This window comes from Agelaius tricolor, unplaced genomic scaffold, assembly GCF_023055355.1.
Source record: "Agelaius tricolor isolate 1412-34295 unplaced genomic scaffold, bAgeTri1.0.p SCAF_54, whole genome shotgun sequence".
NCBI classification, from domain to species: Eukaryota; Metazoa; Chordata; class Aves; order Passeriformes; family Icteridae; genus Agelaius; species Agelaius tricolor.
The window spans coordinates 476955-504705 of record NW_027269314.1 but is presented as its reverse complement, the minus strand read 5'-3'; the positions used below and the strand labels follow the sequence as shown (position 1 = coordinate 504705).

The following is a 27751-nucleotide window of genomic DNA, read 5'->3' as shown; positions in this document are numbered from 1 at the left end:
GTGACACCAGGGACAGCAGCGGGACACACCAGTGAAACCGGTGACAGCGGTAACCCCAGTGGCACCAGTCAAACCAGTGACACCAGTACAACCAGCACTACCGGTTACACCAGCCAAAGCGGTGACGTCACTGACAGCAGTGACAGCAGTGACAGCAGTGACAGCAGTGACACCAGCAAAACCAGCAAAACCGGTAAAACCAGTGACACCAGTAAGAGTGACACCAGTAAAAAGTAACACCGGTGACACCAGCAACACCAGTGACACCAGTAATGCCACTCACACCGGTGACACCAGTGACACCAGTGACCCCCAGTGACAGGGGTGACAGGGCTCGCCACACACTGGGCTGGGCGTGTCCCTGGGCCCAAGATCCCATTTTCCAGCATTTTTCTCCTCCCCGGGGATTTGGGATTTTCCAGCCGCGGTGCCCAAATAAGGGAACGGGGAGAGGCTTTGGGACAGGAGCCGTGCGGGGACGGGCCGGGCCAGACACTGGGCTGGGAATGTCCCCAAGACGCCCCCGCCACCCCCTTCATGGTCGAGGGGGACCCGGTGACTCCTCCAGCCCCCAAAATCCCCTTTCCTGGAGTAAAAAGGGAATGGGGGAGAGGCTCCAGAGCCTGGGGAAAGGACGGGGGGACAGTCTGGGGACCCTGATGGTGGGATGGGATCCTGGCACCGCAGCCACATTCCAGTGCTGGAGCCGGGCACACGGCCCAGCGTGGGCCCCTGGGACCTGCCCCACGTCCTGCGGTGACATCTGTGTCCTGCTCTGGGATCCTGGGACATCCACTGGCATTCCAGAGTGGGATCTTGGAACCTGCGTCCATGTCCTGAAATGGGAATCTGGCACAGCACCCTCATCCCAGTACAGGACCCTCATCCCAGTACAGGATCCCCATCCCAGTACAGGACCCTCATCCTGGTACAGGATCCTAATCCTGGTATGGGACTCTCATCCCAGTACAGGGACCCTCATACAGGGACCCCTATCCCAGTACAGAACCCTCATCCCAGTACAGGGACCTCCATCCTGGTCCAGGGAATCTCATTCCAGTACAGCACCCCCATCCCAGTACAGGACCCTCATCCCAGTGTGGGACCCTCATCCCAGCACAGGTCCCCCACCCCTGTACAGGGACCCCCATCCCGGTATGGGATCCTAATCCTGGTACAGGACCCTCACCCCAGTACAGGACCCTCATACAGGGACCCCCATCCCAGTACAGGGACCCTCATCCCAGTATGGGACCCTCATGCCAGTACAGGACCCCCATCTGGGTACAGGGATCCTCATGCCAGTACAGGACCCTCACCCCAGTACAGGACCTTCATACAGGGACCCCCGTCCCAGTACAGGGACCCTCATCCCAGTACAGGATCCCCATCCCAGTACAGGACCCAGGCCCAGTACAGGGACTCCCATCCCAGTATGGGACCCTCATCCCAGTACGGGATCCCCATCCCAGTATGGGACCCCCATACAGGAACCCCCATCCTGGAACGGGATCCCCATCCCGGTACGGGACCCCCATCCCGGTATGGGACCCTCATCCCGGTGCGGGACCCAGGCCCGTTCCCCGCGTCCCAGCGCTCCCAGCGCCGCCCGTCCCGTCCCGTGCCGGTGCCTCCCGGCCGCTCCCGCCCCCGCCCCGCCCGGTGCCGCCCGTGGGCGGTGGAAAGTGCCGGGGGGGTGGCGGGGGAGGGAGGGGCGGGCGCAGGGCGGCGGCGGCGGCGGCCCCGGGATCGGGATCGGCCCCGGGATCGGGATCGGCCCCGGGATCGGGATGGCGGGGCCGGGGCTGGAGCGGTACCGGCTGGCGCTGCTGGCGGCGCGAGAGGACGTGGGGAACCCCCGGGCTGGGACCGACTGGTGAGAATGGGACACCGGGAGAGGGAACGGGAGCCGGGAATGGAGACCGGGAACGGGGACGGAAGGGAGGACGGGGAACAGGGCACCGGGAATGAGGAGCCGGCACAGGGAACCGGGAATGGAGACGGGAACGGAAGAAGGCACCGAGACTGGGAACGGGCACTGGGACAGGCACCGGACACAGGACCGGGAACGGGAGCAGGAATGGGCACCGGCACGGGCCGGGGCGTCGGGGGCGGGCCGAGAGGCACCGGTACCGGTACCGGCACCGGGACTGGGCTCCGGGGCGCACCGGGGTCTGGGCCGGGGGGTGCCGGTCCGCGGGGGGGTCCCAGGACTGAGCCCGCCGCGCTGGGAACCGGGAGCCCCAGCCGGTCTCGCCCCGTCCCGCCCGCTCCCTCCCGGTGCCGCCGGGCTGGGAGCGGCGCCGCCGCCCGGGGCTGGGGCAGGACGGGCCCGGGGGGGCTGCGGGAGCGGAGAGCACCCCGGGCTGCGGAAAGGGGGGTTCTGCCCGGCGGCACCGGGGGAACGCGGGTCCCGGGACGGTCCCGGGCTGGGGGTCCCGGGCTGGCCCCAGTTCGGTGCCGGTGCCGCGGGGCCGGTGTCCCCCAGAACCCCCATCCCGGGGTGGGGGCGACGGCACCGGCGCTCACCGGCCTCGCAGCCCCCCCGGCGTCACGGGAGCGCCCGTCCCCGTGGCCACCGGCAGCCCGGGCATTGCCCTCTGCCCCTGGAGCGCGGCTGGAGCCGCTCCAGCGCCGGCTCCTCCCGGGCGCCCTCCCGGCCGCGTGCCGGGCTCTGTCCCGCCATGTGGCGCCGCAGCCTGTCGCGACATGCCGTGACACGCGTGACGTGCCCCGCCGCGCCGCGCTCCACGCGTGCTCCCGGAGCCGTGCCCAGCCCCGAACCGGAGCCACGCGGGAACAAAGAGGGGCAGAGCCGCCGGGAATGCCCGCGAGGGGTGGAACGGTCCCGCCGGGATGGGGCCCCCCGAGCCCTCCCAGGGCCGGGCGGGGGTCCCGCAGCGCCGCACGGGGGGGGTCGCTGGGGAGGGGGGGTTGCGCCGCTCCGGCGCTTCCCACATTCCCATTGTCCCGGGGGCGGATGCTGCCGGCGGCACTTCCATGAATTCATCCCAAGCCGGTGGCACGGGGGAGCGCGGGGGGTGCCCGAGCCTGGCAGGTCCCCCCACTTTATGTGACACCCGCTGTGACCCCCCCACCCTGACCCCCACCCTGAGCCCCTTTCTCCCCCCAGGGCCGTCTTTGGCTATGAGAAGCACCACGACCTCAAGCTCCTGGATTCCGGAGGTACCGCGAGCGACGCTGCCGGGCAGTTTTGGGGGGGGGGGGGTTCCCCCGAGTTTCCCTGTACCCCCTCTGACCCCCCCTCATTACAGCCGGGGGGCCGGATGAGCTCGCTGGAAAATTCTCTGTGGGCAGCGTCATGTACGGGCTGTGCCGGGTCCCCGATCCCGGCTCCGGCACCCCCAGGATCGTCCTTATCAGCTGGGTGAGTCCTTATCAGCGTGGGGGGGGCAGCTCGGGGGGACCCCCGGCCGGGACCCCCCCGGGCTGAGCGATCCCTGCGGTGCCAGGTGGGGGAAAAGGTGCCGGAATCGCAGCGGGCGGCGTGTGCCGGGCACCTGCCGGCCATCCGGAGCTTCTTCAGGGTGAGTGGGGGGCACGGAGCCCTCGAGGGGGTGCTGGGGGGGTGGATCGGGGTCCTCGCCACCCCAAGTTCCCCATTCCTGCCCCCCCTGTCCCCCCCCATCCCGCCTCCCCGACCTTTGCCTGTGCCCGGGCGCATTCCTGGCGCTGCTGACTCAGCCGCGCTTTCCCAGTGCTCCCAGTCTTGGCCGCCGTGCCGGGGCTGTGGTTGGGATCCCTGCCCCCCCCCCCCGGTCCCGTCCTCACGGGGGGGTCCCGTCCCGCCCCCCCCATCCCCCGGAACAGCTTCCGCTGCTCTGTGTGGGTCCGGGATCTGGATCCGGCCCCACATCTGGATCCGGCCCCACATCTGGATCCAGTCCCACATCTGACACGTCCGTGGGAATTGTGCCGACATTCCCAGGGGAGGGTGGGCCGTGGGAGGGGTGGCACTGTCCCATCGTGTCCCGTGCCGGTGGCAGGAGGCCACGGCCGTGATCAGCGCCCGGCGCCCCGAGGAGGTGACGCTGGAGGGGCTGCGCCGAGTGCTGGCACAGCTGGAGCCCCCCGCCCCTCGCCCTCCCAGGAGGACCCCCCAGGACCCCCCGGAGCTGGTGGTGAGTGGGGGGCGATGTCCCTGGGGGGCGGTGGGTGCTTGCTCGCCCTTCCCGGGGCTCTCTGGGGGTGTTGGGGGGTTCTGGGGGTCCCAGCCTGTCCCCCCTGTGCTCCCCAGGGTACGAACTACCGCAAGACCAACCCGGCCCTGGAGCTGCAGCGCACCCAGCGCGATTCCTTCTGGGAGCAGGCTGAGGTGAGGGGTGGGGGGGCTGGGGAAGGGCTGGGGGTTCCCCGGTGTCCTGGGGACGGGGTCATGGCTGCGGCCTCGGGGCTGAGCCCGGGGGTCCCAGTGCCGAGCTTGGTGGGGGCCCGGTGCCACTGTGGGGTGCAGTGGGGTCCCGGTCCCGGCCCAGGGGTCTGTGGGGGTCCCGGTGCCACTGTGGGGTGCAGTGGGGTCCCGGTCCCAGCCCAGGGGTGTGTGGGGGTCCCGGTGCTGACGCTGCAGGGGTCCCACTGCCCATGGGGTGGGGTGGGGGTCTCAGTCCCAGTGTCGAGCTCCGGGCGGTTCTGGTGCCAGAGCTGGTGCGGCGGTCCGTGGGGTCCCGGTGCCGGTGCCGGTGCCAGTGCCGAGGATGGCAGAGCCCTAGTATGAAGTGTAGCCGGGTCCCGGTCCCGGTGCCGGTGCCAGTGCCGAGGATGGCAGAGCCCTAGTATGAAGTGTAGCGGGGTCCCGGTGCCGTTTCCCGGTACCGGTGCCGGTGATGGCAGCGCGATCCCAGCGCCGCTCCCGGTGGGGGCCGGGTGAGTTCCCGGTCCAGCCGCCGGTGCCGGTTCCCGGCGCTGATCCCGGTGCGTGCGCAGCGCGAGGAGCAGCAGCGGAAGGAGCAGGAGAAGCAGCGGGAGCGGGAGCAGCGGCGGCGCTGGGAGCGGGAGCGCATGGAGGAGGAGCGGCTGCAGGCGGCGGAGCGGGAGCGGCGGCTGCAGGAGCGGGAGCGGCTCATCGAGGAGCGGCGGTGAGGGGCAGCGATGGGCTCCATGCCTGCCCCAGCCCCGTGTCCCCATCCCTGCCCCAGCCCCGTGTCCCCATCCCTGCCCCAGCCTCGTGTCCCCCCATCCTTGTCCCAGACCCGTGTCCCATCCTTGTCCTAGCCCCGTGTCCCCATCCCTATATCCCACTGGTGTTTCCCATCTGTGTCCCATGTCCCATTCCCATGTCCCTGTCCCCATATCCTACCGGTGTTTCCCATCTATGTCCCCATCCTGTCACATGTCCCATTACCCATTCCCACATCCCACTGGTGTTTCCCAGCCTGTCCCATGTCCCACCCCCGTGCTCCCATCCCTGTCCCATCCCCATGTCCCCATCCCTGTATCCCGCTGGTGTTTCCCATCTGTGTCCCATCCTGTCACATGTCCCACTCCGTGTCCCCTCGGTGACGCCCCCCGTGCGGCCCCGCAGGCAGGAGCAGGCGCGGCTGGACGCGGAGGAGCGGAGGAAGGAGCAGGAGCGATGGGTGAGCGGGAAGGGGGCAGGAATGGGGGGCTCAGGGGGATTTGGGGGGGCTCAGGGGGGATCGGGGGGGGGCCCGTCCCAGCAGGATCCAGGGCGTTCATCCCGGGCAGTCTGGGCTTCATCCCAGGGGGTTTCAGGGGGTGCATCCAGGGGGGTCAGTCCCAAGGGGTTCAGGGAGTTCTGGGCGTCTGTCCTGGGGGATCTGAAGGGGTTCATCCAAGGGATCTAGGGGGTCCATCCTGGGGAATCTGAAGGGGTTCATCCAGGGGATCTGGGGTGTCCATCCTGGGGGATCCGGGGGGGTCCATCCTGGGGGATCTGAAGGGGTTAATCCCGAGGGTTTCGGGGGGGGTCCATCTTGGTGGATATGAAGGGGTTGATCCCAGGGGATCCGGGGTGTCCATCCTGGGGGATCTGGGGTGTCCATCCTGGGGGATCTGAAGGGGTTCATCCCAGGGGGATCAAGGGGGTCCATCCTGAGGGATCTGAAGGGGTTCATCCAAGGGGTCCAGGGGGTTCATCCTGGGGAATCCAGGGGGTTCATCCTGGGGCACTGAAGGGGTTCATCCAAGAGGTCCAAGGGATCCACCCTGGGGGATCTGGCGTGTCCATCCTGGGGGATCAGAAGGGGTTAATCCCGGGGGTTTCGGGGGGGTCCATCTTGGTGGATCTGAAGGGGTTGATCCCAGGGGATCTGGGGTGTCCATCCTGGAGGATCTGGGGTGTCCATCCTGGGGGATCTGGGGTGTCCATCCTGCGGGATCTGGGGTTCATCCCAGGGAATCCGGGGTGTCCATCCGGGGCATCTGAAGGGGTTTATCCCGCGGGATCCGGGTCTCCATCCCAGAAATCCGGGGGCTCCATCCCTTAGGATCGAGCGGGTCCATCCCAAGGGATACAGGAGATCTGCGGCAGGGAGATTCAGGGTGGGGCTCTGACCTGGGGAGGTGTGAGGGCTCTACCCAGGGCACCCAGGGCTCCATCCCAAGAGATCCCTCAGCGTTCCCATCGCTCCCGCAGGAGCAGCAGCAGCGGGAGCAGGAGGCGGCCGAGCGGGAGCGCGGGGGTCGCACCGGGCTCAGCGGGACGGCGGCCGTGAGTGCCGGGAGCGGGTCCCTCCGTGTCCCCGGGGGTCACAGGGGCACTGGCAGTGCCGTGGTGCCCCACGGTGCCCCGTGGCACCCCCGCTGACCCCCCGGTCCCGCAGGAAGCCGCCATCCTGGTCTCCCAGCGCACCCAGAACCCCCGGGAATTCTTCCGGCAGCGGGAGCGCTCGGGGTCCACATCCACATCCCCCCTGGCCGGCAGCACCCCCGGTAGGTGCCATGGGCGGCTTGGGGGGCACGGGGGGCTCTGGGGGTCCCTGCTGAGCCCTCGCCCCCGCCAGGTGCCCGCCGGCCCTTCCTGCGGTACCAGCGCAGCCTGACGGAATCCGCCTTCATCTTCCGCCGGCCGGAGCCCCCCCAGACCCCCCCCGCCCGGCGCCTCCCGGGGGGCACCGCCCGCCAGCCCCCGCCGGCCGCCGCCGCCTCTGCCCCCCGGCCCCGCGGGGACAGCGACACCCCAGAGTGCCACCAGCGGGACCCCCGCCAGCCCCAGGGGGAGGGACACCCTGGGGACGCCCCCCAGCCCAGCCCGAGCAGGGTCCCCCCATGCCACCAGCCCTGTGGGGACAGGGACCCCTCAACGTGCCACCAGCAGCACCCCCGTCAGCCCCAGGGGGACAGGGACACCCCATGCCACCAACCCTTTGGGGACAGAGACCCCCCAGTGTGGCACCCTGGGGACCCCCGTCAGCCCCATGGGGACAGGGACACCCCAATGTGGCACCCTGGGGACCCCCCCCAGCCCAGCCCGAGCAGGGTCCCCCCTTGCCACCAGCCCTGTGGGGACAGGGACCCCCCAAAGTGGCACCCTGGGGACCCCCCCCAGCCCAGCCCGAGCAGGGTCCCCCCTTGCCACCAGCCCTGTGGGGACAGGGACCCCCCAAAGTGCCACCACCGGCACTCTCCACAGCCCCCTGGGGACAGGGACCCGTCCCTCTGCCACCCCAGGGAGCCCCCCCAGCCCTGTGGTGACGGCCACCCCCCAAAGTGCCACCACTGGGACCCCCTCCAGCCCCATGGCAGCGGGGACCCCTCCCTCCGCCACCCTGGGGACCCCCGATTTTGCCACCACCAGCTCCGGGTCCCCCCCTGCCATGCCTGGGCCCCCTCCCAGCCCCCCCCGCATGGGGGTCCCCCCTGTCCCCTCCGGGCCGGGGTCTCCTGAAGGCACTTCTGGGCTCCAGCCCCTCCCTCCTTGCAGCACTCCGGCTTTGGGGTGTCCCCCCAGCCCCCCCCGGGATGTGCAGGGGCTCCCCCCGGACAGTCCCCCCCTCCCCAGCCCCCCAGCATGGGAATCCCTGGGGCCGCTGCTCGAGGATGTCCCCAGCCCGCGGGAGGGGTCCCCAAAACCCCCGGCCGAGCCCCCCCTGCACCGTCCCGCACCCCCCCAGGATTTGGGGCGCAATGGAATCGGGGGGCACGAGTGGGGAGGGGGCTGGGAGGCCCCCTGGGAGCCGGGACCGCCCCCCGGGCAGGTACGGGGAGAGGCTGGGGGCGATGGGGGGGCTGAGATGGGGGACTGGGGGTGATTGGGGGGCTGAGATGGGGTCTGAGGGTGATGGGGGGCTGAGGGTGATGTGGGGGGCTGAGATGGGGGGCTGGAGTTGTGTGGGGCTGGGGGTGATGGGGTCTGGGGGAAATGTGGGGGCTGAGGGTGATGTGGGGGGGCTGAGATGGGGGGCAGGGGGTTCTGTGGGGCTGGGGGTGATGGGGGGCTGGGGAAATGTGGGGGGTTGAGATGGGGTCTGGGGTTCTTTGGGGCTGGGGGCAATCGGGGGCGCGGGGGCTGCAGGGGCTGCAGGTTTTGGGGTTGGGGGAGCTCTGGCTGTGGGTCGGGGGGGGAACCCAGGGTCCTGGGGGATATTCTGGGGGCTGGAGAGGGAATGGGGGGGGGGGGGGCAGGATGGGGGGGGTGGGGTCTCCTGGTGGGGGGGGCGGATCCATCTGGGGGTGCAGAGACCCCTCAGGCCCCTCCCACTTCCCGCAGGGGGAGGAGCCCAGCGAGAGCCTCGTCCTGCACAAAGCCACGCCAGGTACCCCAAAACCCCGCCGGGAACCCCCCCAAATTTACCCCAACCCCCCCCAAATCTCACCCCCATTCTCCCCGCAGGCTTCGCGCTGCTGCTGGCCCGGGACGCCCCCCACCCACCGCTTTTGGGGGGCCCCAGCCCCCCCACCGATGACGAGGACCTCTCCCCCCACGCTGTGTAATGGGGAGGGGGCAACACCTCCTTTTGGGGTGGAGGGGTCCCCCTATAGCACCACAGCACACCCAAGCCCCCTCACCCCCCCCAGCACAGCCCCCACCCCCCTTTGCACCCCAAAAGAGCAGCTTGGGGAGGGGGCAGCACTCCAAGACCCCACCACCCCCACATGGGCACAGGGACCCCCACGCCCCCCTCCCCACCCAAAATCACACACAGCAGCTGTTAAATAAATTTTAATGCAAATTATTAGTGAATATTATTAATTAGGGGGGGCCTGCCGGGGGGGGCTGTGTCCCCCCTCCCACCCCGGGTTAGAGGTGAGGAAAGCAGAGCTGGGGGGGGGCTCTGTGTCCCCCCCACCCCGGGTTAGACCCTGAGCACCCACCCTATAGTGGGGGGGGGGATCCCCAGCACCCACCTTTGTGGGGGGGGGGAGGAAACGCCCCCTCCCCCCCTTTTTGGAGTTTAGCCCTGAGCCCCCCCCAGCATGGGGAGGGCAGAAATTCCAGTTTCTCCCCAAAAACAGAAGCAAGGAGCCCCCCTTCCCCCCTAACCCCCCTGTCCCCCCCTCCCCAAAAGTGCTGGGGGGGGTCAGACCCGGGACTGGAGGGCTCTGGGGGGGTCGCGCTGGGGGGGCCCCGGGCTGCTGCTGCCGCTGCTGGAGGAGCTGGAGTGGGGCGGTTTTGGGGGGCCCCCCCGGCCTTTGAGGGTGCTGAGCCGCGCGTCCAGGGACAGGGTTCGGGGGCGGCTCCGGCGGGGGGGGCTGGGGCTGCGCAGGGGGGGCCCCTCGAAGAGTGAGAGCCACGGGGGGGGGCCCGGAGCGCGGGGAGCCCCCCCGTGCCCCGCCAGGATCTCGGTGACGGCCGCGATGTCATCCGAGGGGTCAATAGCTGGGGGGGGGGACAAGGAAAAGGGGGGTCACGGGAGGGGGTACAGGGAGTCCCAGAACCCCCCCTTCCCCCAATAGCCCCATACTCCCCCGTGGGGCTGTGGCGGGGTTTGGGGGTCCCTCTCTGCCCCCACCCCCCCCGTTCCCAGGGCCGTGCTGGGGGCGCTGTGGCAGCACGGGGGGGCTGTCGGGGGTCCCCCCGTGTCCCCCCCGTCACCTGTCGCTGTAGTAGGAGCTGAGCAGAGCCCGGATCTCGGCTGAGACATTCTCCTGCAGCAGCAGCCCCTCGGCCGGGGGGGGCCCGGGGGGGCCCGGCGGGGCTGGGGGCGCACCGGGGGTGGGGGGGACAGCGGCAGAAAGAGGGGGACAGAAAAAGGGGGGACAGAAAAGGGGGGGGGACAGCGAGAAGAGCAGCGTTAGGGGGTGAGCAGAGAGCAGAGAGGGGGAGACAGAGCAGAGCCCCCCCGCCCCCCGGATCGGCCCCACTCACCCGTCTGGTGGTACAGAGAGCCCTGGGGCGGCAGCGGCGCCGGGGGGCGGCGCGGGGGCGGCTCCTCGATCCGCATCAGCTCCTCACAGCACTGCTTCCACTGGGCTGGGGACAACGGGGACAACGGGGACAATGCAGGGGGGGACAGAGACCCCGGCGTCTGGGGGGGTCAGGGACGGGGGCTGCAGGGGGGTGGGGTCTGTAGGGGATGGGGGTCCTGATGGATTGGGGTTCCATTGGATGGGGTCAGCATGGGATGGGGGCTGCAGGGGATGGGGATTGAATGGGGATGGGGATTGAATGGGGATGGGGGCTGCAGGGGATGGGGTCTGCAGGGGATGGGGGTCCCATTGGATTGGGGTCCCATTGGATGGGGTCTGCAGGGGATGAGGTCAGCTTGGGATGGGGGTCCCACTGGATGGGGGTTCCATTGGATGGGGTCTGCAGGGGATGGGGTCAGCTTGGGATGGGGGTCCCATTGGATTGGGGTCCCATTGGATTGGGGTCCCATTGGATGAGGCCTGCAGGGGATGGGGTCTGCAGGGGATGGGGGTCCCACTGGATGGGGGTTCCATTGGATGGGGTCAGCCTGGGATGGGGATTGCAGGGGGATGAGGTCTGCATGGGATGGAGATTGAAGGGGACGGGGTCTGCAGGGGATGGGGGTCTCACAGGAATGGGGGTGCTCTCAGGACTGGTGTCCCAATGGGTTGGGGGTCCTGGGGTGATGGTCTGAGGTGGGGATCCCCCAGGGGGTCCTGTTCTTGTCCCTCTCATCTCTGTCCTACCCCATTGTTGTTCCCACCCCTGTCACTGTCCCCATCCCACTCCTCTGCCCATCTCTTTCCCTGTCCTGTTCTCAGCCTTGTCCTTGTCCCCATTGCTCTGGGGTCCCACTGGGCTGGGGGTCCTGGGGTGATGGAGCTCCCACAGGGATGGTCTGGGGTCCTGCCAGAGTGGGGGTCCCCCAGGATGAGGGGTCCCACTAGGTTTGGGGTCCTTTAACAACGGGGATCCCACTAGGACAGGGTCCCACCAGCACAGAAGGTCCCACAGGGGTTTGTAGGGTCTTACAGGGCTGGGAGGGCCCAGCAGGGATTTGGAGAGTCCCACAGGGATATGGATGGTCCCACAGGGATATGGAGGGTCCCACAGGGATATGTGGCGTCCCACAGGGATGTGGAGGGTCCTGCAGGGATGCATGGGGTCCCACAGGGCTGTGGAGGGTCCCATAGGGAATGTGGAGGGTCCCACAGGGATGTGTGGGGTCCCACAGGGATGTGGAGGGTCCCACAGGGATATTTAGGGTCCTACAGTGATGTGGAGGATCCCACAGTGATGTGTGGGGTCCCACAGGGATGTGGAGGGTCCCACAGGTCGGGGGGGCTCCCGGGGGCTCACCCAGGTCGCAGAGGTGCTGCCCCCAGGCCTGCAGCCAGCGCTGAGCCTCGGCCGTGCTCTCGGCCAGCAGCCCGTGTGTCACCTCCTCCCCGCCCAGCCGGTTGGTGACGGCCACCCCGGGGGGCTGCCCCCGGCCCCCCGAGTCCAGCGCCCGCACCCGCGTGTCCTGGGACACACACAGGGCTGGGGGGGGCGGGGGCCCAGAGACCCCCAGAGACACCACCCAGAGAGCCCAGAGACCCCCAGAGACACCCAGAGATACCCAGAGAACCCCAGAGACACCCCCAGAGACACCCAGAGAACCCCAGAGACACCAGATACCTCAGAGACCCCCAGAGACCCGAGAACACCCCAGAACACCCCAGAGACCTCCAAGCTCCCAATAAACCCCAAAGCTCCCATAGACCCCACAGCCCCCATAAACCCCAGAACACCCCACAGACCCCAGAACCCCCATAGAATCCACAGCCCCCATAGACCCCACGGCCCCCACAGCCCCCATAGACCCCACAGACCCCACTGACCCCAGAGCTCCCCATAAACCTCAAACCACCCTGACCCCCCACACTCCCCCTTTCTCCCCATACCCCCCACCCCTCCATGTCCCCCCCATCCCCACAAGCCCCATAACCCCACACCCCCCACACTCCCCGTGCCCCCCTGAGCCCAGCAGCCCCTGAGTGTCCCCTGAGTGTCCCCCGAGTGTCCCCTGTGGAGTGTCCCCCGTGTACCTTGGTGACAGCGATGGTCAGGGTGGGCTCCTGCCCCGCCTCAGCCTCGCTGGCGCTGCCATAGCAGAGCAGCCCCGGGCCCCGCAGGACACAGAACAGGGGGGTCCCGCCCGGCCCCTCGGCCCCTGGAGCCTGCCCCGAGACCCCCAGAGCCGTCAGTGCCCACAGTGGCACCACAGCGCCTGTGTGCCCCATACAGTGCCCACAGTGGCACCACAGTGCCAGTGTGCCCCATTCTGTACCCACAGTGGCACCACAGTGCCAGTGTGCCCCATACAGTGCCCACAGTGGCACCACAGCACCAGTGTGCCCCATACAGTGCCCACAGTGGCACCACAGCGCCAGTGTGCCCCATACAGTGCCCACAGTGGCACCACAGCGCCAGTGTGCCCCATACAGCGCCCACAGTGGCACCACAGCCCCATACAGTGCCCCATACAGTGCCCACAGTGGCACCACAGCCCCATACAGTGCCCCATACAGTGCCCACAGTGGCACCACAGCGCCAGTGTGCCCCATACAGCGCCCACAGTGGCACCACAGCACCAGTGTGCCCCATACCGTGCCCACAGTGGCACCAGTGTCCCCCTCATTCAGCACCCACAAGTGACACATTCCCTATATCCCATTTTTCTATCCCATTTCTTGATCCCATTCCCATATCCCATTTCCCTATATCTCATTTTTCTATCCCATTCCTATATGCCATTTCCCTATATCCCAGTTCTCTGTCCCATCCCTATATCCCATTCCTATATCCAATTTCCCTACCTCATCCCTCTATCCCATTTCTCTATATCCCATTCCTCTATTCCATTTCTCGATCTCATTTCTCGATCCCATCCCTATATCCCATTTCCCTATATCCCATTTTTCTATCCCATCTCTCTATCCCATTTCTCAATCTCATTTCTCAATCCCATCCCTATGTCCCATTTCCCTATATCCCATTCCTCTATCCCATTTTCTTATATCCCATTCCTCTATCCCATTTCCCCATATCCCATTTCCCCATATCCCATTTCCCTATATCCCATTTATCCCATTCTCCTACGTGCAGTTGCAGTGTCCTCTTTATCACGGCAGCGTTAATAAACCCCATCCCTCTATCCCATTCCTGATCCCATCCCTCTCTCCCATTTCTCAATCCCATCCCTATATCCCATTTCCCTATGTCCCATTTCTCTTTTCCATCCCTATATCTAATTTCTCTATCCCATGCCTTGATCCTGGTTCCCTATATCCCATTTTTCTATGCCATCTCTACCCAATTTCCCTATATCCCATTTCCTATATCTCCATATCCCATCTTATTCCTCTATCCCATCGGTCTGTCCAATCCCTATATGCCATTTCTCTATCCCATCCCTATATCTCATTTCCCTATGTCCCATTTCTCTGTCCAGTCCCTATATCCCATAACTATATCCCATTCCTCTATCTCATTTCTCTATCCCATTTCCTTATATCCCATTTCCCTATATCCCATTTTTCTATCCCATCTCTCTATCCCCTTTCCCTATATCCCATTCCTCTATCCCATTTCTCAATCTCATTTCTTGATCCCATCCCTATATCCCATTTCTCTATACCCCATTTCTCTATCCCATCTCTCTATCCTATTTCCCTATATCCCATTTATCCCATTCCCTTCCCTGCAGTTGCAGTGTCCCCTTTATCATGGCAGCGTTAATAAACCCCATTCCTCTATCCCATTCCTGATCCCATCCCTCTATCCCATTTCTCTGTCCCATCCCAAATTCCCATTTTTCTATCCTATCTCTCTATCCCATTCTCCTATATCCCATCCCTATATCCCAGCCTCTATCTCATTCCTATATTCCATTTCTCTACCCCATTTCCCTCTATCCCATTTCTCAATCCCATCCTTATATCCCATTTCCCTATATCCCATTTCCCTATATCCCATTTCCCTATATCCCATTTCTCTCCCATCCCTCTCCCCCACATCCGATGCCCTCCCAGTGCCGCTCCCGGTGCCCCTCCCGATGCCCTCCCGGTGCCCCTCCCGATGCCCTCCCGGTGCGCTCCTGGTGCGCTCCCGGTGCCGTCCCGGTGTCGCCGCTGTCGCTGACCTGCAGCCGCAGTGTCCCTGTCGCCGCGGGGGTGTCCATGCAGCTGGGCCGGGCCGCCAGGCGGCAACACACGCGGCCATAGAGGGGCACCCAGCAGGGGCTCTGCTCTGGGGGGACACGGGGGGACAGGGGGGACATGGAGGGACAGGGGGGACATGGAGGGACCCCACACTGACCCCACACCCCCCAGCAGGGGCTCTGCTCTGGGGGGACACGGGGGGACAGGGGGGACATGGAGGGACATGGAGGGACCTCCACACCCACCCAGCAGGGGCTCTGCTCTGGGGGGACACGGGGGGACAGGGGGGACATGGAGGGACAGGGGGGACATGGAGGGACCCCACACTGACCCCACACCCCCCAGCAGGGGCTCTGCTTTGTGGGGACACAGAGGGGACATGGAGGGACACCCACACCCCCAGCAGGGCTCTGCTCTGCTCTGGGGACTCCTGAGGCTCTTGGGGGCTGAGAGGGGCCCCCAAACCCCAAAAGGATCCCAAAGCCTCCTCCTTGTGCCAGGACCCTCCTGTCCCCCCATGCACCGAGATCCCAAACCCACCCCCACCCCCGCAGGACCCCAAAATCCCGGATCCCCAACTCCTCCCCGTCTGCTCCAGCCCCATTGCCCTGTTTTGGGGTGTGTGGGGAGTTGTGGGGTGTTTTTGTGGTGCTATGGGCTGGTTATAGGGTGTTATAGGGTGCCATGGGTGTTATGGGGTATTATGGGGTGTTACAGGGTTCCATGGGGTGTTTGGGGGTGTTATTGGGTACCGTGGGGTGTTATAAGGTGTTTTAGGGTGCTGTGAGGTGTTTTGGGGTGCCATGGGGTGGTTATGGTGTTGCCATGGAGTGTTATGGGGTATTATAGGCTGTTATGGGGTGCCATGGGGTTTTATGGCATGTTATAGGGTGCCATGGGGGGTTTAGGGGTGTTATGGGGTGTTTTGGGGTGCCACAGGTTGTTATGGGGCGTTATAGGGTATTTTGGGGTGCCATGTGGTATTTTGGGGTGATATGGGGTGCCCTGGGCTGTTATGGGGCAGCCCGGGCTGTTTTGGGGTGCCGTGGGGTGTTATGGGGTGTTTAGGGGTGCCCTGGGCTGTTTTGGGGTGATATGGGGTGTTATGGGGTGTTTATGGGGTGTTACAGGTTGTTTTGGGATGCCCCGGGATGTTTTGGGGTGCCCTGTACTGTTTTGGGGTGATATGGGCTGTTTTGGGGCACCCCGGGCTGTTCTGGGATGATTTGGGGTGATATGGTCTGTTCTGGGGTGCCCCAGGCTGTCTTGGGGTGCTAGGACCCCACTGACCGTCGGCAGCAATGACGAGGTCGTGCGTGCGGAAGCCGTCATGCACCTGGGCCAGGGACAGAGTGGTGTGAGCCAGCAGCTGGAACCGGGGACACCTGGGGACATTGGGGACATTGGAGACACGTGGGGACATTGGGAACACCTGGGGACACCAGGGCACAGGGGACATCAGGGGGTATGGGGACACTGGGGGGTCAGGAGGACAATAGGGGGTCAGGGGGACATTGGGGAGGCAGGAGACATCGAGGGACGGAGGGGTACATGGGGGACATGGGGGCACAGACAGCACTGGGGGACACAGAGAGATATGGGGCACACAGGGGGGCACAGGGAGACATGAGCATGGGGGGACATGAGGCACACAGGGGGGACATGTGGCACACAGAGGGCACAGAAAGGGGCACACAGGGGGACGTGGAAGAACACAGGGGGGGCACAGGGGGACATGCGGCACATAGGGGGGACAGGAGGCACACAGAGGGGACATTGGCACACAGAGGGTACAGGGGGTACAGGTGGCAGACAGGTGGCACACAGGTGGCACACAGAGGGACACGTGACACACAGGTGACACAGGTGGCACACAGGTGGCACACAGGGGGCACAGTTAGCACACAGAGGGACACGTGGCACACAGGTGGCACACAGGTGGCACACAGAGGGTACTCACGGCACGCCGGGCGGTGGCAGCAGCAGAGCCCCGGCGGTGCCCGCGGTGCCCGGGGGGCTGGCAGGGCTCCCGTCCATGGCAGCCCGTGCCCGGCGGCCCGAGGAGCGGCCCAGGGAGGTGCTGAGGCGCGATGCCAGCTTGCGGGGGGCACTGCCCTGCGCCCCCGGCCCGGGCAGCCCCGCGCTGTACAGCTCCAAACGCAGCTCGAAATCCGGGCCTGCCTCGGGGCTGGGGACAGGGACAGCGTGGGGTCAGGGACAGCAGGGGGACAGGGACAGCGTGGGGACAGGGACAGCGTGGGGACAGGGACAGCCCAGGGAGCACAGGGACAGCGTGGGGTCAGGGACAGCATGGGGACAGGGACAGCGTGGGGACAGGGACAGCGTGGGATCAGGGACAGCGTGGGGACAGGGACAGCGTGGGGTCAGGGACAGCGTGGGGACAGGGACAGCGTGGGGACAGGGACAGCATGGGGACAGGGACAGCGTGGGATCAGGGACAGCGTGGGGACAGGGACAGCGTGGGGTCAGGGACAGCGTGGGGACAGGGACAGCGTGGGGACAGGGACAGCCCAGGGAGCACAGGGACAGCGTGGGGTCAGGGACAGCGTGGGATCAGGGACAGCGTGGGGACAGGGACAGCGTGGGGTCAGGGACAGCGTGGGGACAGGGACAGCAGGGGGACAGGGACAGCGTGGGATCAGGGACAGCGTGGGGACAGGGACAGCGTGGGGTCAGGGACAGCGTGGGGACAGGGACAGCAGGGGGACAGGGACAGCGTGGGGACAGGGACAGCGTGGGGTCAGGGACAGCGTGGGGACAGGGACAGCCCAGAGGGCACAGGGACAGCGTGGGGTCAGGGACAGCGTGGGGTCAGGGGGACAGGGACAGCCCAGGGGGCACAGGGGACAGGGACAGCATGGGGACAGGGACAGCATGGGGTCAGTTGGACAGGGGCAGCCCAGGGGGCAGTGACAGCCAGGGGGCACAGGGGGCAGTGACAGCCCGGGGGACATAGGGGACAGTGACAGTCAGGGGTCAGTGCCAGCCCAGGGGGGCACAGGGGCACAGTGACAGCATGGGGGGCAGTGACACCAGGGTCAGTGCCAGCCCGAGGGGCACAAGGGGACAGTGACAAGCCAGGGGGTCAGTGACAGCATGAGGGGGCAATGACACCGGGGACAGTGACAGCCTGGGGGCACAGAGGGGTCAGTGCCAGCATGGGGAGACACAGGGAGGGGTGTCAGTGACAGCCGAGGGGGGCACAGAGGGGTCAGTGGCAGCAGGGGACACCCCCAGGGCCACCCCACGGACTGTGGGGACACTGCAGGGACAGGGACTGTGGGGCAGGGGTCCCTCCCAGGGTGGGCAGAGGAGGGCAGGGGTCACCCCCAGAAGGGGTCAGAGGTCCCCAAGTGGGGGTTGGTGGTGGCAGGGGCCCCATGGGGGGTGGCACTGGCCCTGGGGGGGGTGTGGGGGTGATTGGGGGTCCCTTGGGGGGACGTGGGGGTGTTGGGGGTCCCATGGGAGGGATTAGGGGTCCCTGGGGGTGTGTGGGGGTGGTTGAGGGTCCCATAGAGAAACTCAGGGGTCCCATGGGGGAATATGGGGGTGTCAAAGGGCCCATAGGGGGGTGTCAGTGTCCCATAGGGGGGTGATCTGGGGTCCCATGGGGAGGGTCAGAGGTCCCAGGGGGGTGTGGAGGTGGTTGGGGGTTCCATAGAGAGGCTCAGGGGTCCCATGGGGGGGATATGGGGGTGTCAGGGTCCCATAGGGAGGTGTGGGGGTCACATGGAGGTGATCAGGGGTCCCATGGGGGGTGTGGGGGTGATCAGGGGCCCTATGGGAGTGTATTGGGGTGGTCAGGGGTCCCATAGACAAGCTCAGGGGTGCCATGGGAGGGATATGGGGGTGTCAAAGGTCCCATAGGGGGGTGCCAGGGTCCCATAAGGGGTGTGGAGATGATCGGGGGTCCCAAGGGAGGGATCAGGGGTCCCATAGGGGGGTGTCAGTGTCCCTGGGGGTATGTGGGGGTGATTAGGGGCCCCACAGAGAAGCTAAGGCATCCCATAGTGGGGTGCCAGGGTCCCAGGGAGGGGTGATCAGGGGTCCCATGGGGAGGGTCAGGGGTCCCATGAGGGGAGTGATCAGGAGTCCCCTAGGGGGGTGCCAGGGTCCCATAGGGGAGTGATCAGGAGTCCCCTAGGGGGGTGCCAGGGTCCCATAGGGGGTGTCAGGGTGCCGGGGAGAGCTGTGGGGGTCCCGGGGGTCCCTCCCCCCTCACAAGAGCACGGCTCCCTCGAAGCAGATGTCGGTCAAGGTCCTGTCCACCAGCACCGTGGGGGTGTCGTGGATCTCAGCCCCCACCTGCAGCAGCAGGAACACGGCACAGCGGTGCAGCTCTGGGGGGCACGGGGGGGTCAGGGGGTTCCCAGGGGGCACCGCGGGGCGAGGGGGGACCCCCGGCACCCCAACACTCACCCCCCTTGTTCCTGAAGTACTCCGTGTCCTTCCACATCAGCGGGATGCGCAAATCTGGGGTGGGGGGGATGAGGAGGGGGGTGAGACCCCTTGAGATACCCCCAAACTGCCCACCCCAAATGCAGACGGTGCTGCAGGGGGGGCAGGCAGAGAAGAGGGGGTTCCCCCTGCCCAGAACCCCTCCGGGACCCCCCATACCTGAGATGCAGACGGTGCCCCGGCACGGCACCAGCTCTGCCCCGGGCCCGCCCTCCGAGGGGCTGCGGGGGACGGGAGGGTCAGCAAAGCTCCCCACACATTTTGGGGGGCTCCCCTCCCACCTTTGGGGTGTCCCCTGCCAACACACCACCCCCACTGTGTGCCCCTCTGCTCCCATCCCATCCCTGGGTTTTGGGGTGTCCCCCATGTCCCCCCAGGTTTTGGGATGTCCCTCACTGCTGTGTCCCCCATGTTCCCCCAAAATTTCAAGGTGTCTCTCACTCACAAGGGTCTCCCATCCCACAACCCAGATTTTGGGGTGTCTCCCACTGCCCTGTCCCTCAGGTCCCCCCAGTTTTGAGGTGTCCCTCACTGCCCTGTCCCCGCAGGATTTGAGGTTTTCCCTCACTGCTGTGTCCCCCATGTCCCCCCGGGTTTTGGGGTTTTCTCTCACCTCTGTGTACCCCATGTCCCCCAAATTTCGGGGTGTCCCTCACTGCCGTGTCCCCCCAGGTTTTGGGGTGTCCCCAATGTCCCCGCAGATTCTGGGGTGTCCCCCACGTCCCCCCAGGTTTTTGGGTGCCCCTCAGCGCCGCAGACCCTCAGGCCCCTCATCCCAACCCCTGGGTTTTAGGGCTCCTCTCACTGCCGTGTCCCCCACGTCCCCCCAAGTATTGGGGTGTCCCCCACCACCACACCCCCTATGGAATCCCCAAACCCCCTCCCTCAGTTTTAGGGACCCCCCCCTTCAGCTTTTAGCATTCCCCTGTGGTGTTCCCCATTCCCCCTCCCCTTTGGGGGTCCCACTGGGTGCCCTCCCCACCTTGGGGCATCCCTTGGGGTACCCCATTCCCTCTGGGCTCATTTTTGGGGTGTCTCACCGGCGGGCCCCCCTCAGCCGGGCCTCCTGGCGCCGCTGGAGCTCGCCCCCGGCCGCGACCACCCTGGCCTCGCACAGCACCAGGGTCTTGGTGGTCTCCAGGGCCTGCTCGGGCCGGCTGCAGGCGGGGAGGAGCCGCCGGGCGCCCTCACGGACCCGCAGGGCCCGCTCCAGGGCCCGCTGCAGCTCGGGCTCCTGGGGATGGGAATATTGGGGGTCAGGAGGACCCCAAAACCCTCCCCAAACCCACAGCACCCTCAGTGAATGCTCCAGGGCCCGCTGCAGCTCGGGCTCCTGGGGATGGGAATATTTGAGGGGTCAGGAGGACCCCAAAACCCTCCCCAAACCCACAGCACCCTCAGTGAATGCTCCAGGGCCCGCTGCAGCTCCAGCTCCTGGAGATGGAACATTGGGGGTCAGGGGGACCCCAAAACCCTTCCCACACCCATAACACCCTCAGTGAATGCTCCAGGGCCCGCTGCAGCTCCGGCTCCTGGGGATGGGAATATTTGAGGGGTCAGGGGGACCCCAAAACCCTTCCCACACCCACAGCGCCCTCAGTGAATGCTCCAGGGCCCGCTGCAGCTGCAGCTCCTGGGGATGGGAATATTTGAGGGGTCAGGGGGACCCCAAAACCCAAAATCCCTCCTTGACCCACAGGGCCCACTCCAGGGCCCGCTGCAGCTCCGGCTCCTGGGGATGGGAATATTGGGGGTCAGGAGGTCCCCAAAACACATCCCACACCCCAAAATCCCCCCTGGACCCGCAGGGCCTGCTCCAGGGCCCACTGCAGCTCCGGCTCCTGGGAACGGCACATTTGGGGGGTCAGGGGGCCCCCAAAACCCGTCCTAAACCCACAGCACCCTCAGTGAACGCTCCAGAGCCGGCTGCAGCTCCGGCTCCTGGGGATGGGAATATTGGGGGTCAGGGGGACCCCAAAACCCTTCCCAAACCCACAGCACCCACAGGGCCCGCTCCAGGGCCCGCTGCAGCTCCAGCTCCTGGGGATGGAACACAGGGGGATCAGGGGCACCCCAAAATACATCCCACAACCCAAAATCTCTCCCAGACCCGCAGGCCTCGCTCCAGGGCCCACTGCAGCTCCGGCTCCTGGGGATGGAACATTGGGGGGTCAGGGGGACCCCAAAGCACATCCCCAAAACACATCCCAAACCCACAGCACCCACAGGGCCCACTCCAGGGCCCTCTGCAGCTCTGGCTCCTGGAGACGGAACATTATGGGGTCAGGGGGACCCCAAAACCTTTCCCACACCCAGAGCACGCACTGCAGCTCCAGCTGCTGGGAACAGCACATTTGGGGGGGGTCAGGGAGTCCCCAAAATCCTTCCCGGACCTATAGAACACACTGCAGGGCCCTCTGCAACTCTGGCTCCTGGGGACGGAACATTGGGGGGTCAGGGGCACCCCAAAACACATCCCAAACCCACAGAGCCCACTGCAGCTCCGGCTCCTGGGGATGGGAATATTGGGGGTCAGGGGGACCCCAAAACCCTTCCCAAACCCACAGGACCCTCAGTGAATGGTCCAGGGCCCAGTGCAGCTCCGGCTCCTGGGGATGGGAATATTGGGGTTCAGGAGGTCCCCAAAACACATCCCACACCCCAAAATCCCTCCTGGACCCACAGGGCCTGCTCCAGGGCCCACTGCAGCTCCGGCTCCTGGGAACGGCACATTTGGGGGCTCAGGGGGACCCCAAAACCCTTCCTAAACCCACAGCACCCTCAGTGAATGCTCCAGAGCCCACTGCAGCTCCGGCTCCTGGGGATGGAACATTGGGGGGTCAGGGGGACCCCAAAGCACATCCCCAAAACACATCCCAAACCCACAGCACCCACAGGGCCCACTCCAGGGCCCTCTGCAGCTCTGGCTCCTGGAGACGGAACATTATGGGGTCAGGGGGACCCCAAAACCTTTCCCACACCCAGAGCACGCACTGCAGCTCCAGCTGCTGGGAACAGCACATTTGGGGGGGGTCAGGGAGTCCCCAAAATCCTTCCCGGACCTATAGAACACACTGCAGGGCCCTCTGCAACTCTGGCTCCTGGGGACGGAACATTGGGGGGTCAGGGGCACCCCAAAACACATCCCAAACCCACAGAGCCCACTGCAGCTCCGGCTCCTGGGGATGGGAATATTGGGGGTCAGGGGGACCCCAAAACCCTTCCCAAACCCACAGGACCCTCAGTGAATGGTCCAGGGCCCAGTGCAGCTCCGGCTCCTGGGGATGGGAATATTGGGGTTCAGGAGGTCCCCAAAACACATCCCACACCCCAAAATCCCTCCTGGACCCGCAGGGCCTGCTCCAGGGCCCACTGCAGCTCCGGCTCCTGGGAACGGCACATTTGGGGGCTCAGGGGGACCCCAAAACCCTTCCTAAACCCACAGCACCCTCAGTGAATGCTCCAGAGCCCGCTGCAGCTCTGGGTCCTGGGGAAGAAACATTTCGGGGGTCAGGGGGACCCCAAAATCCCTCCCAAACACACAGTGACTGCTCCAGAGCCCGCTGCAGCTCCAGCTCCTGGGAACAGCACATTTGGGGGGGTCAGGGAGTCCCCAAAACCCCTCTCAGACCCACAGCACCCTCAGCAGTTCTGGCTCCTGGGAATGGCACACTTGGGGGTCAGAGGGACCCCAAAATCCTTCCCACATCCCAAAACCCTTCCCACAACACCAGAGCCTGCTCCAGGGCCCGCTGCAGCTCCGGCTCCTGGGGATGGAACATTGGGGGATCAGGGGGACCCCAAAACACATCCCCAAAACACATCCTAAACCCACAGCACCCACAGGGCCCACTCCAGGGCCCGCTGCAGCTCCAGCTCCTGGGGATGGAACGTTATGGGGTCAGGGGGACCCCAAAACCCCTCCTGTACCCACAGCAACTCCGGCTCCTCCCACATTTGGGGTTTGGGAGGGTCTGGGGCAATATGGGACTGGGGCACCTGCTGGGCACAGGGGACCCCAAAACCCGCAAATCCCCCCGGGGGTCCCAGTCATGCCCAGGCAGGGGGAGGGGGTCCCCACATTGTTTGGAGGTCCCAGACCCGTGCTCTAAGGGTTCCCAGCTGCACCCCCACATTGTGCACCCCACAGATTCACCAGGCACCCCACAAATGCTCCATGTACCCCACAGATTTATCAGGAACCCCATGAACACATCCTGCACCCCACGGGGAATCTGTGAACCCCAAAACCAGACTGTGCACCCCACAAACACATCACAGACTCCACAGATCCATCATGCACCCCACAGGATTACCAGGCACCCCACAAATTATTGCTACACCCCATGGTGCAAACACACCATGCACCCCATAAGGGCACCACGTGCCCCACAGATCCACCGTGCACCCCAAGGGGGGGCTCTGCACCCTTAAAGCAGGGCAAGCACCCCAAAAACTCATCCAGCAGCCCCCAGGGGAACCACGCACCCCATAGATTTACCCTGCACCCCAAAAACACATCCTGCACCCCATAGATCCATCCTGCACCCCAAAAGCACGTCCTGCAGCGCACAGGATGGGCTGTGGGGTGCAGGATGGACCACAGATCCATCCTGCAGCCCATAGATTTACCCTGCACCCCAAAAATACATCCTGCATTCCACAGATCCATCCTGCACCCCACAGATCCATCCTGCACCCCACAACCGTGCCATGCACCACCCCAAACTCATCCTGCAACCCACAAATCCCCCCAGATTCACCAAACACCCCCAAAACCCCAAATTTCCCAGCACACCCCCCCCCCCCCACACCGACCACCCTCAGCCCCCCCAAGTCCTTCCCGGTACCTCCGGCTCGTCCATCCCGATCCCGATCCCGATCCCGATCCCGCCCCTGTCCCCCCCCCCCAGTGACGTCATCACCTATAAATAACCCCCCGCTGCGAACGGGGGGGGGGGGAGCGGGACCCCCCCCCCAAAAATCGCCCCTCTCGTGATTTCGGGGTGCAGGATGAGTTTGGGGTGGTGCATGGATCCCTTTGGGATGAGGAGCCCGTTCCACCTTCCCGGGACCCCCCAAAGCCCCCTCCCTCCCCCCCGGGGAAAATCGGGGTCCGGCAGTTCTGGGGGGGTTCCGGATTTGGATTTGGGGAGAAGGGGGGTCCCCCCAAATTTCGCACCTGGATGCTGGCGGCGATCTGGCGGATGTAGAGCATGTTGAGATCCTCCAGGATCCGCAGCCGGCGGCCCCCCCCCACCTCCATCGGGACCCCCGGGACCCCCCCAGCTATTTTGGGGGGTTCCCCCAAAGCCCCCCAAGGGGGTCCCGCCGCATCCAGCGCTGGGGTGCAGTGGGGGCCACCCCCCCCCCCCTCTACCGAGGTGGCTGCGGGGAGAAAATGGGGTTTTGGTGGCGACCCCCCCACACACACCCCAACGGGAATTTGGGGGGGTGTTTGGGCCCCTCTCTGGAATTTGGGGGGGCGCCCACGTTGTTTGGCCGCCCCCCGGCAGGGAACAAGGGGGGCGACTGTGCGGGAAAGGGCAGCGGGGGCGGCGCGGAGGGGGCGGGGACGGGGTGGAGGAATTTGGGGGGCGAGAAGGGCGAGATTTGGGGAGAGGGGAGAGGGGAGAGATGGGGGGCAGGGTTTGGGGGGTAAGGGGTCAGGAAAGGGGGGAAGGGGACAAAGGGGGGACAGGGATGGGGTGCAGGGATTGGGGTGCAGGAATGGGGTGCAGGGATTGGGATACAGGGTTTGGGGTACAGGGAGGGGATGCAGGAATGGGGTGCAGGGTTTGGGATACAGGGTTTGGGGTGCAGGGAGGGGATCAGGGGCAGGGACGGAATGGAGGGTTTGAGGTGCAGGAATGGGGTGCAGGAATGGGGTGCAGGGTTTTGGGGACGTGATGAGGCAGGGTTTGGGGTGCAGGGAGGGGATCAAGGGCAGGGAGGGAATGCAGGGTTTGGGGTGCAAGATTTGGGGTGCAGGGCACAAGAAAAGACGTGGAGAAAATGGGGTGAAAGAGACAAGATGGAGTGTGGGGATGGAAAAAGGGGGGCAGGGTTTTGGGGGCTGGGCAGGGATTTGGGGGCGCAGGAGAGGGCGCAGGGGAATGGATGGGGTGTAGGATTTGGGGTGCAGCGAGGGGATGAGGGGTGCGGGGGAAGGGAAACCAGCTGGGGGGCGGGGAGGGGGTGCGGGGGAGGCGGTTCCAGGGTTTGGGGTGCTGGGGACACGACGGGGTGCAGGGTTTGGGGTGCAGGGTTTGGGGTGCTAGGGACACGACGGGGTGCAGGGTTTGGGGTGCAGGGTTTGGGGTTCAGGGTTTGGGGTGAGGGCACAGGACGGGGTGCAGGGTTTGGGTCGCAGGGTTCGGGGTGCGGGGGAGGAACGAGGGGTGCAGAATTTGGGGGTGCCAGGAACGGAAAAAGGGGCGCGGGGATGGGGGGACACCGTGCCCGGGGGTGCAGAACGGGGTTCGGGGAACGGCACCGGAGGGGAAGGGGGGGTGGGGGAGGCGCGGGAGGAGCAGACGGGGCCCCGTGCGGGGGAGGCGGGGAACGGAGTCCCGGTAAGGACGGACACCGGGACCCCCTCTCCCCCCACCCCCCGTGCAGCGCTGCCCCCCGTTCCCGGTACCTCCGGCCGCTCCCGCTCCGCCGCGATCGCGCACAGGAAGCGGCGGCCGCCCCCGCCCCACGTCCCGCCCCGTGTCCCCCGTTGCCCGTGTCCCCCCCGCTCCCTCCTTCCCTCCCTCCCTTCTCCCAGGAGCCGCCTCCGTGTCCCCCCCGCCCCCCCCGCGGGGCTCCGGGACACCGGGAACGGGCGGGGGGCGCCCCCTGCTGGGGGAAATCCGCGGTGCCGGGGGGGGTGGCGGCGGCGAGACACCCCCGGGGCACCGGGACCGACACGAGAGAACCGGAGCCCCCGTGAGGAGCCGGTACCGGGGGCACCGGGACCGCCCCGAGAGAACCGGAGCCCCGTGCGGAGCCGGTACCGGGGGACTGGGACACCCCCCCCCCCCACCCCGCGGGCACCGAGTGAACCGAGACTCCTCGGGATGCACCGGGAGCTCCCCAGAGAGCACCGGGATGCCCCGGGACGATCCCCAAGTGCACCGAGACCCCTCAGAGAGTGCCCAGACATCCCCCGAGCCAACTGGGAGGCCCCCGAGCGAACCGGGAGCCCCTCGAGTGAACCAGGACCGGCCAAGTGCCGTTGGCGGTGAAAGACGGGGCCCCCCCCCCGTACGCACCGGGATCCCCCCCAAGCGCACCAGGAGCCCTCAACATGCACCGGATCCACCCCAGGATGCACCGAGCCCCCCTCAAAATTCACCGGGACCAGCGAGTGTGGGTGTACCGGGAGAACCGGGACCCCCGAGCACAGCCGGACCCCTCAGCAAGGGGGAAACGGAACCCCCGAATGTACCGAGACCGCCCCCGGGCACACCGGGAACCCCCAAAACGTGGCTGGGACTGGGTGAACTGGGACTCCTTGTATCCACCGGGACCCCCCCCCCCCCCCCGGTACCGGGACCCCCCAAATGTCCCCGTGTGCCACGGGCCCGGCACCGCCACGTGCGGGACTCCCCGATCCTGCTGTCCCGTCCCAGTCCCTCCCAGTCCCTCCCAGTTTCCCCCTCCCCGTCGGGTGCCGGGGGCGCGGGCGATTCCCGTTATACCGGATCCCACCGGAATTCCCGGCTGGGCCGGGGCAGCGGGACCGGACCGGCCGGGGGGGGGCCCGGGGGGGAGGGAGCGGCCGTGACCGCCCCCGTGGCCTCGTGCCCGGGCTGCTCCCGGTGCTCCCGCTGCTCCCGGTGCTCCCAGGGCTGCTCCCGGTGCTGCTCTCGGTGCTCCCGGTACTCCCTTACCTGCGGGGCTGGGGCCGGAGGGCAGCAGCAGCCCCGGCGCAGCTCCATGTCCAGCGCTGACCCCTCCGCCACCGTGGCGCGGCTCCGCTCGTCCCGCCGGTACATGCCCGGGAGTCCCGGTGGTCCCGGAGGGTCCCAAGAGTTCTGAAGGATCCCGGGGGTCTTGGGGGATCCGGGATCCGGAGCCTCCCGAGGGGTCCCGAGGGGTCCCGGAGCCCCCGTGAACCGGAGATTTGTGGTGGGTCCCGGTGTTGCCGGTGCTCCCGGTGCTCTGGAGCTTTCCCGGTGCCCGGAGCTTTGCGGGGGTTCCCGAGTCCGCGGCAATTCCCGGGGTTCTGAGGGTCCCGGTGCTCCGGGAGGGGCTCCCGGTGTCCGGAGCACCGGGGCCAGGTGGGGAACACCGGGATGGACCCGGTGGAGATGCCGGGGTCGCCTCTCGGGGCTCGGATCAGCCCCGGGATGGCGCGGGGAGGCGGGGGGGGGGGGAGCGGGCGGCGATCGGTGCCGGCGGCTCCTGGCACGGGCGGGACAATGGCCCGGGGACACGGCGGGGGACAATGGGTGACACATCTGTGACCGTGTGACATCGCTGTGCCACGCGTGTCCCCGCAGGGAATCCCAAAACCCCGCAGGGAATCCCCAAAATCCCGCAGCGGGAGGGTGGGAAGGGGAAATCAGAGATGTCGCGGTGCCACCTGCGGAGGTGACACACGCCAGGGTGACCCGTCCCGGGGGGGATTGTCACCTCCGTGGGATGAGGGTTTTTTTGTGTGGATGGATGGGATCCACACTCAGATGGGAGATTTGGGTGGATATTTGAGAGATTTGGGTGGGTAATTGAGAGGTTTTGGTGGATA

At 66.4% G+C, this 27751-nt stretch overlaps 2 protein-coding genes across 8 annotated transcripts; one reads left to right on the top strand and one right to left on the bottom strand.

Moving 5' to 3' along the window:
• The first annotated feature begins 46 nt into the window (after positions 1 to 46).
• On the top strand, positions 47 to 9155 carry LOC139604669 (drebrin-like). Its single transcript, XM_071455868.1, is given in 14 exon segments — positions 47 to 1876; positions 3134 to 3186; positions 3276 to 3388; positions 3474 to 3548; positions 4008 to 4142; positions 4259 to 4336; positions 4945 to 5096; positions 5543 to 5597; positions 6617 to 6691; positions 6804 to 6912; positions 6984 to 7066; positions 7068 to 8177; positions 8690 to 8735; positions 8813 to 9155. Coding segments are annotated over 14 exon segments (2802 nt in total). The 5' UTR covers positions 47 to 1259; the 3' UTR covers positions 8914 to 9155.
• On the bottom strand, positions 9127 to 27359 carry RTKN (rhotekin). 7 transcript variants are annotated; one of them, XM_071455881.1, is made up of 13 exons: positions 26895 to 27358; positions 24197 to 24402; positions 20055 to 20248; positions 19174 to 19235; positions 18976 to 19029; positions 18779 to 18896; positions 16496 to 16723; positions 15826 to 15920; positions 14517 to 14623; positions 12421 to 12552; positions 11690 to 11855; positions 10289 to 10393; positions 9127 to 9799 (listed from the first exon to the last, which is right to left on the bottom strand). In XM_071455881.1, the coding sequence occupies exons 2-13, from the start codon at positions 24278 to 24280 to the stop codon at positions 9501 to 9503; spliced, it is 1644 nt and encodes a 547-aa protein (XP_071311982.1). In that variant the 5' UTR covers positions 24281 to 24402; positions 26895 to 27358; the 3' UTR covers positions 9127 to 9500. The 7 variants fall into 7 exon arrangements, with proteins under 7 accessions (XP_071311982.1, XP_071311980.1, XP_071311979.1 ...); XM_071455879.1 differs by lacking the exon at positions 26895 to 27358 and adding an exon at positions 25658 to 25714; XM_071455877.1 differs by lacking the exon at positions 26895 to 27358 and adding an exon at positions 10016 to 10118 and having other exon boundaries at positions 9689 to 9799; positions 24197 to 25283.
• Between the last annotated feature and the right edge of the window lie 392 nt (positions 27360 to 27751).

Bases quoted from the DNA above. Each gene is read 5' to 3' on its own strand.
- RTKN (XM_071455878.1), bottom strand. From the start codon at position 26,999: ATGTACCGGCGGGACGAGCGGAGCCGCGCCACGGTGGCGGAGGGGTCA. The intron at 20,249-26,894 runs GTAAGGGAGTAC...TCCCATCCCCAG, and splicing joins CTCCGGCCCCAGCCCCGCAG to GAGCCCGAGCTGCAGCGGGC. The intron at 9,800-10,288 runs GTGAGTGGGGCC...CCCCCCCCCCAG, and splicing joins CTCTCTGTACCACCAGACGG to CTATTGACCCCTCGGATGAC.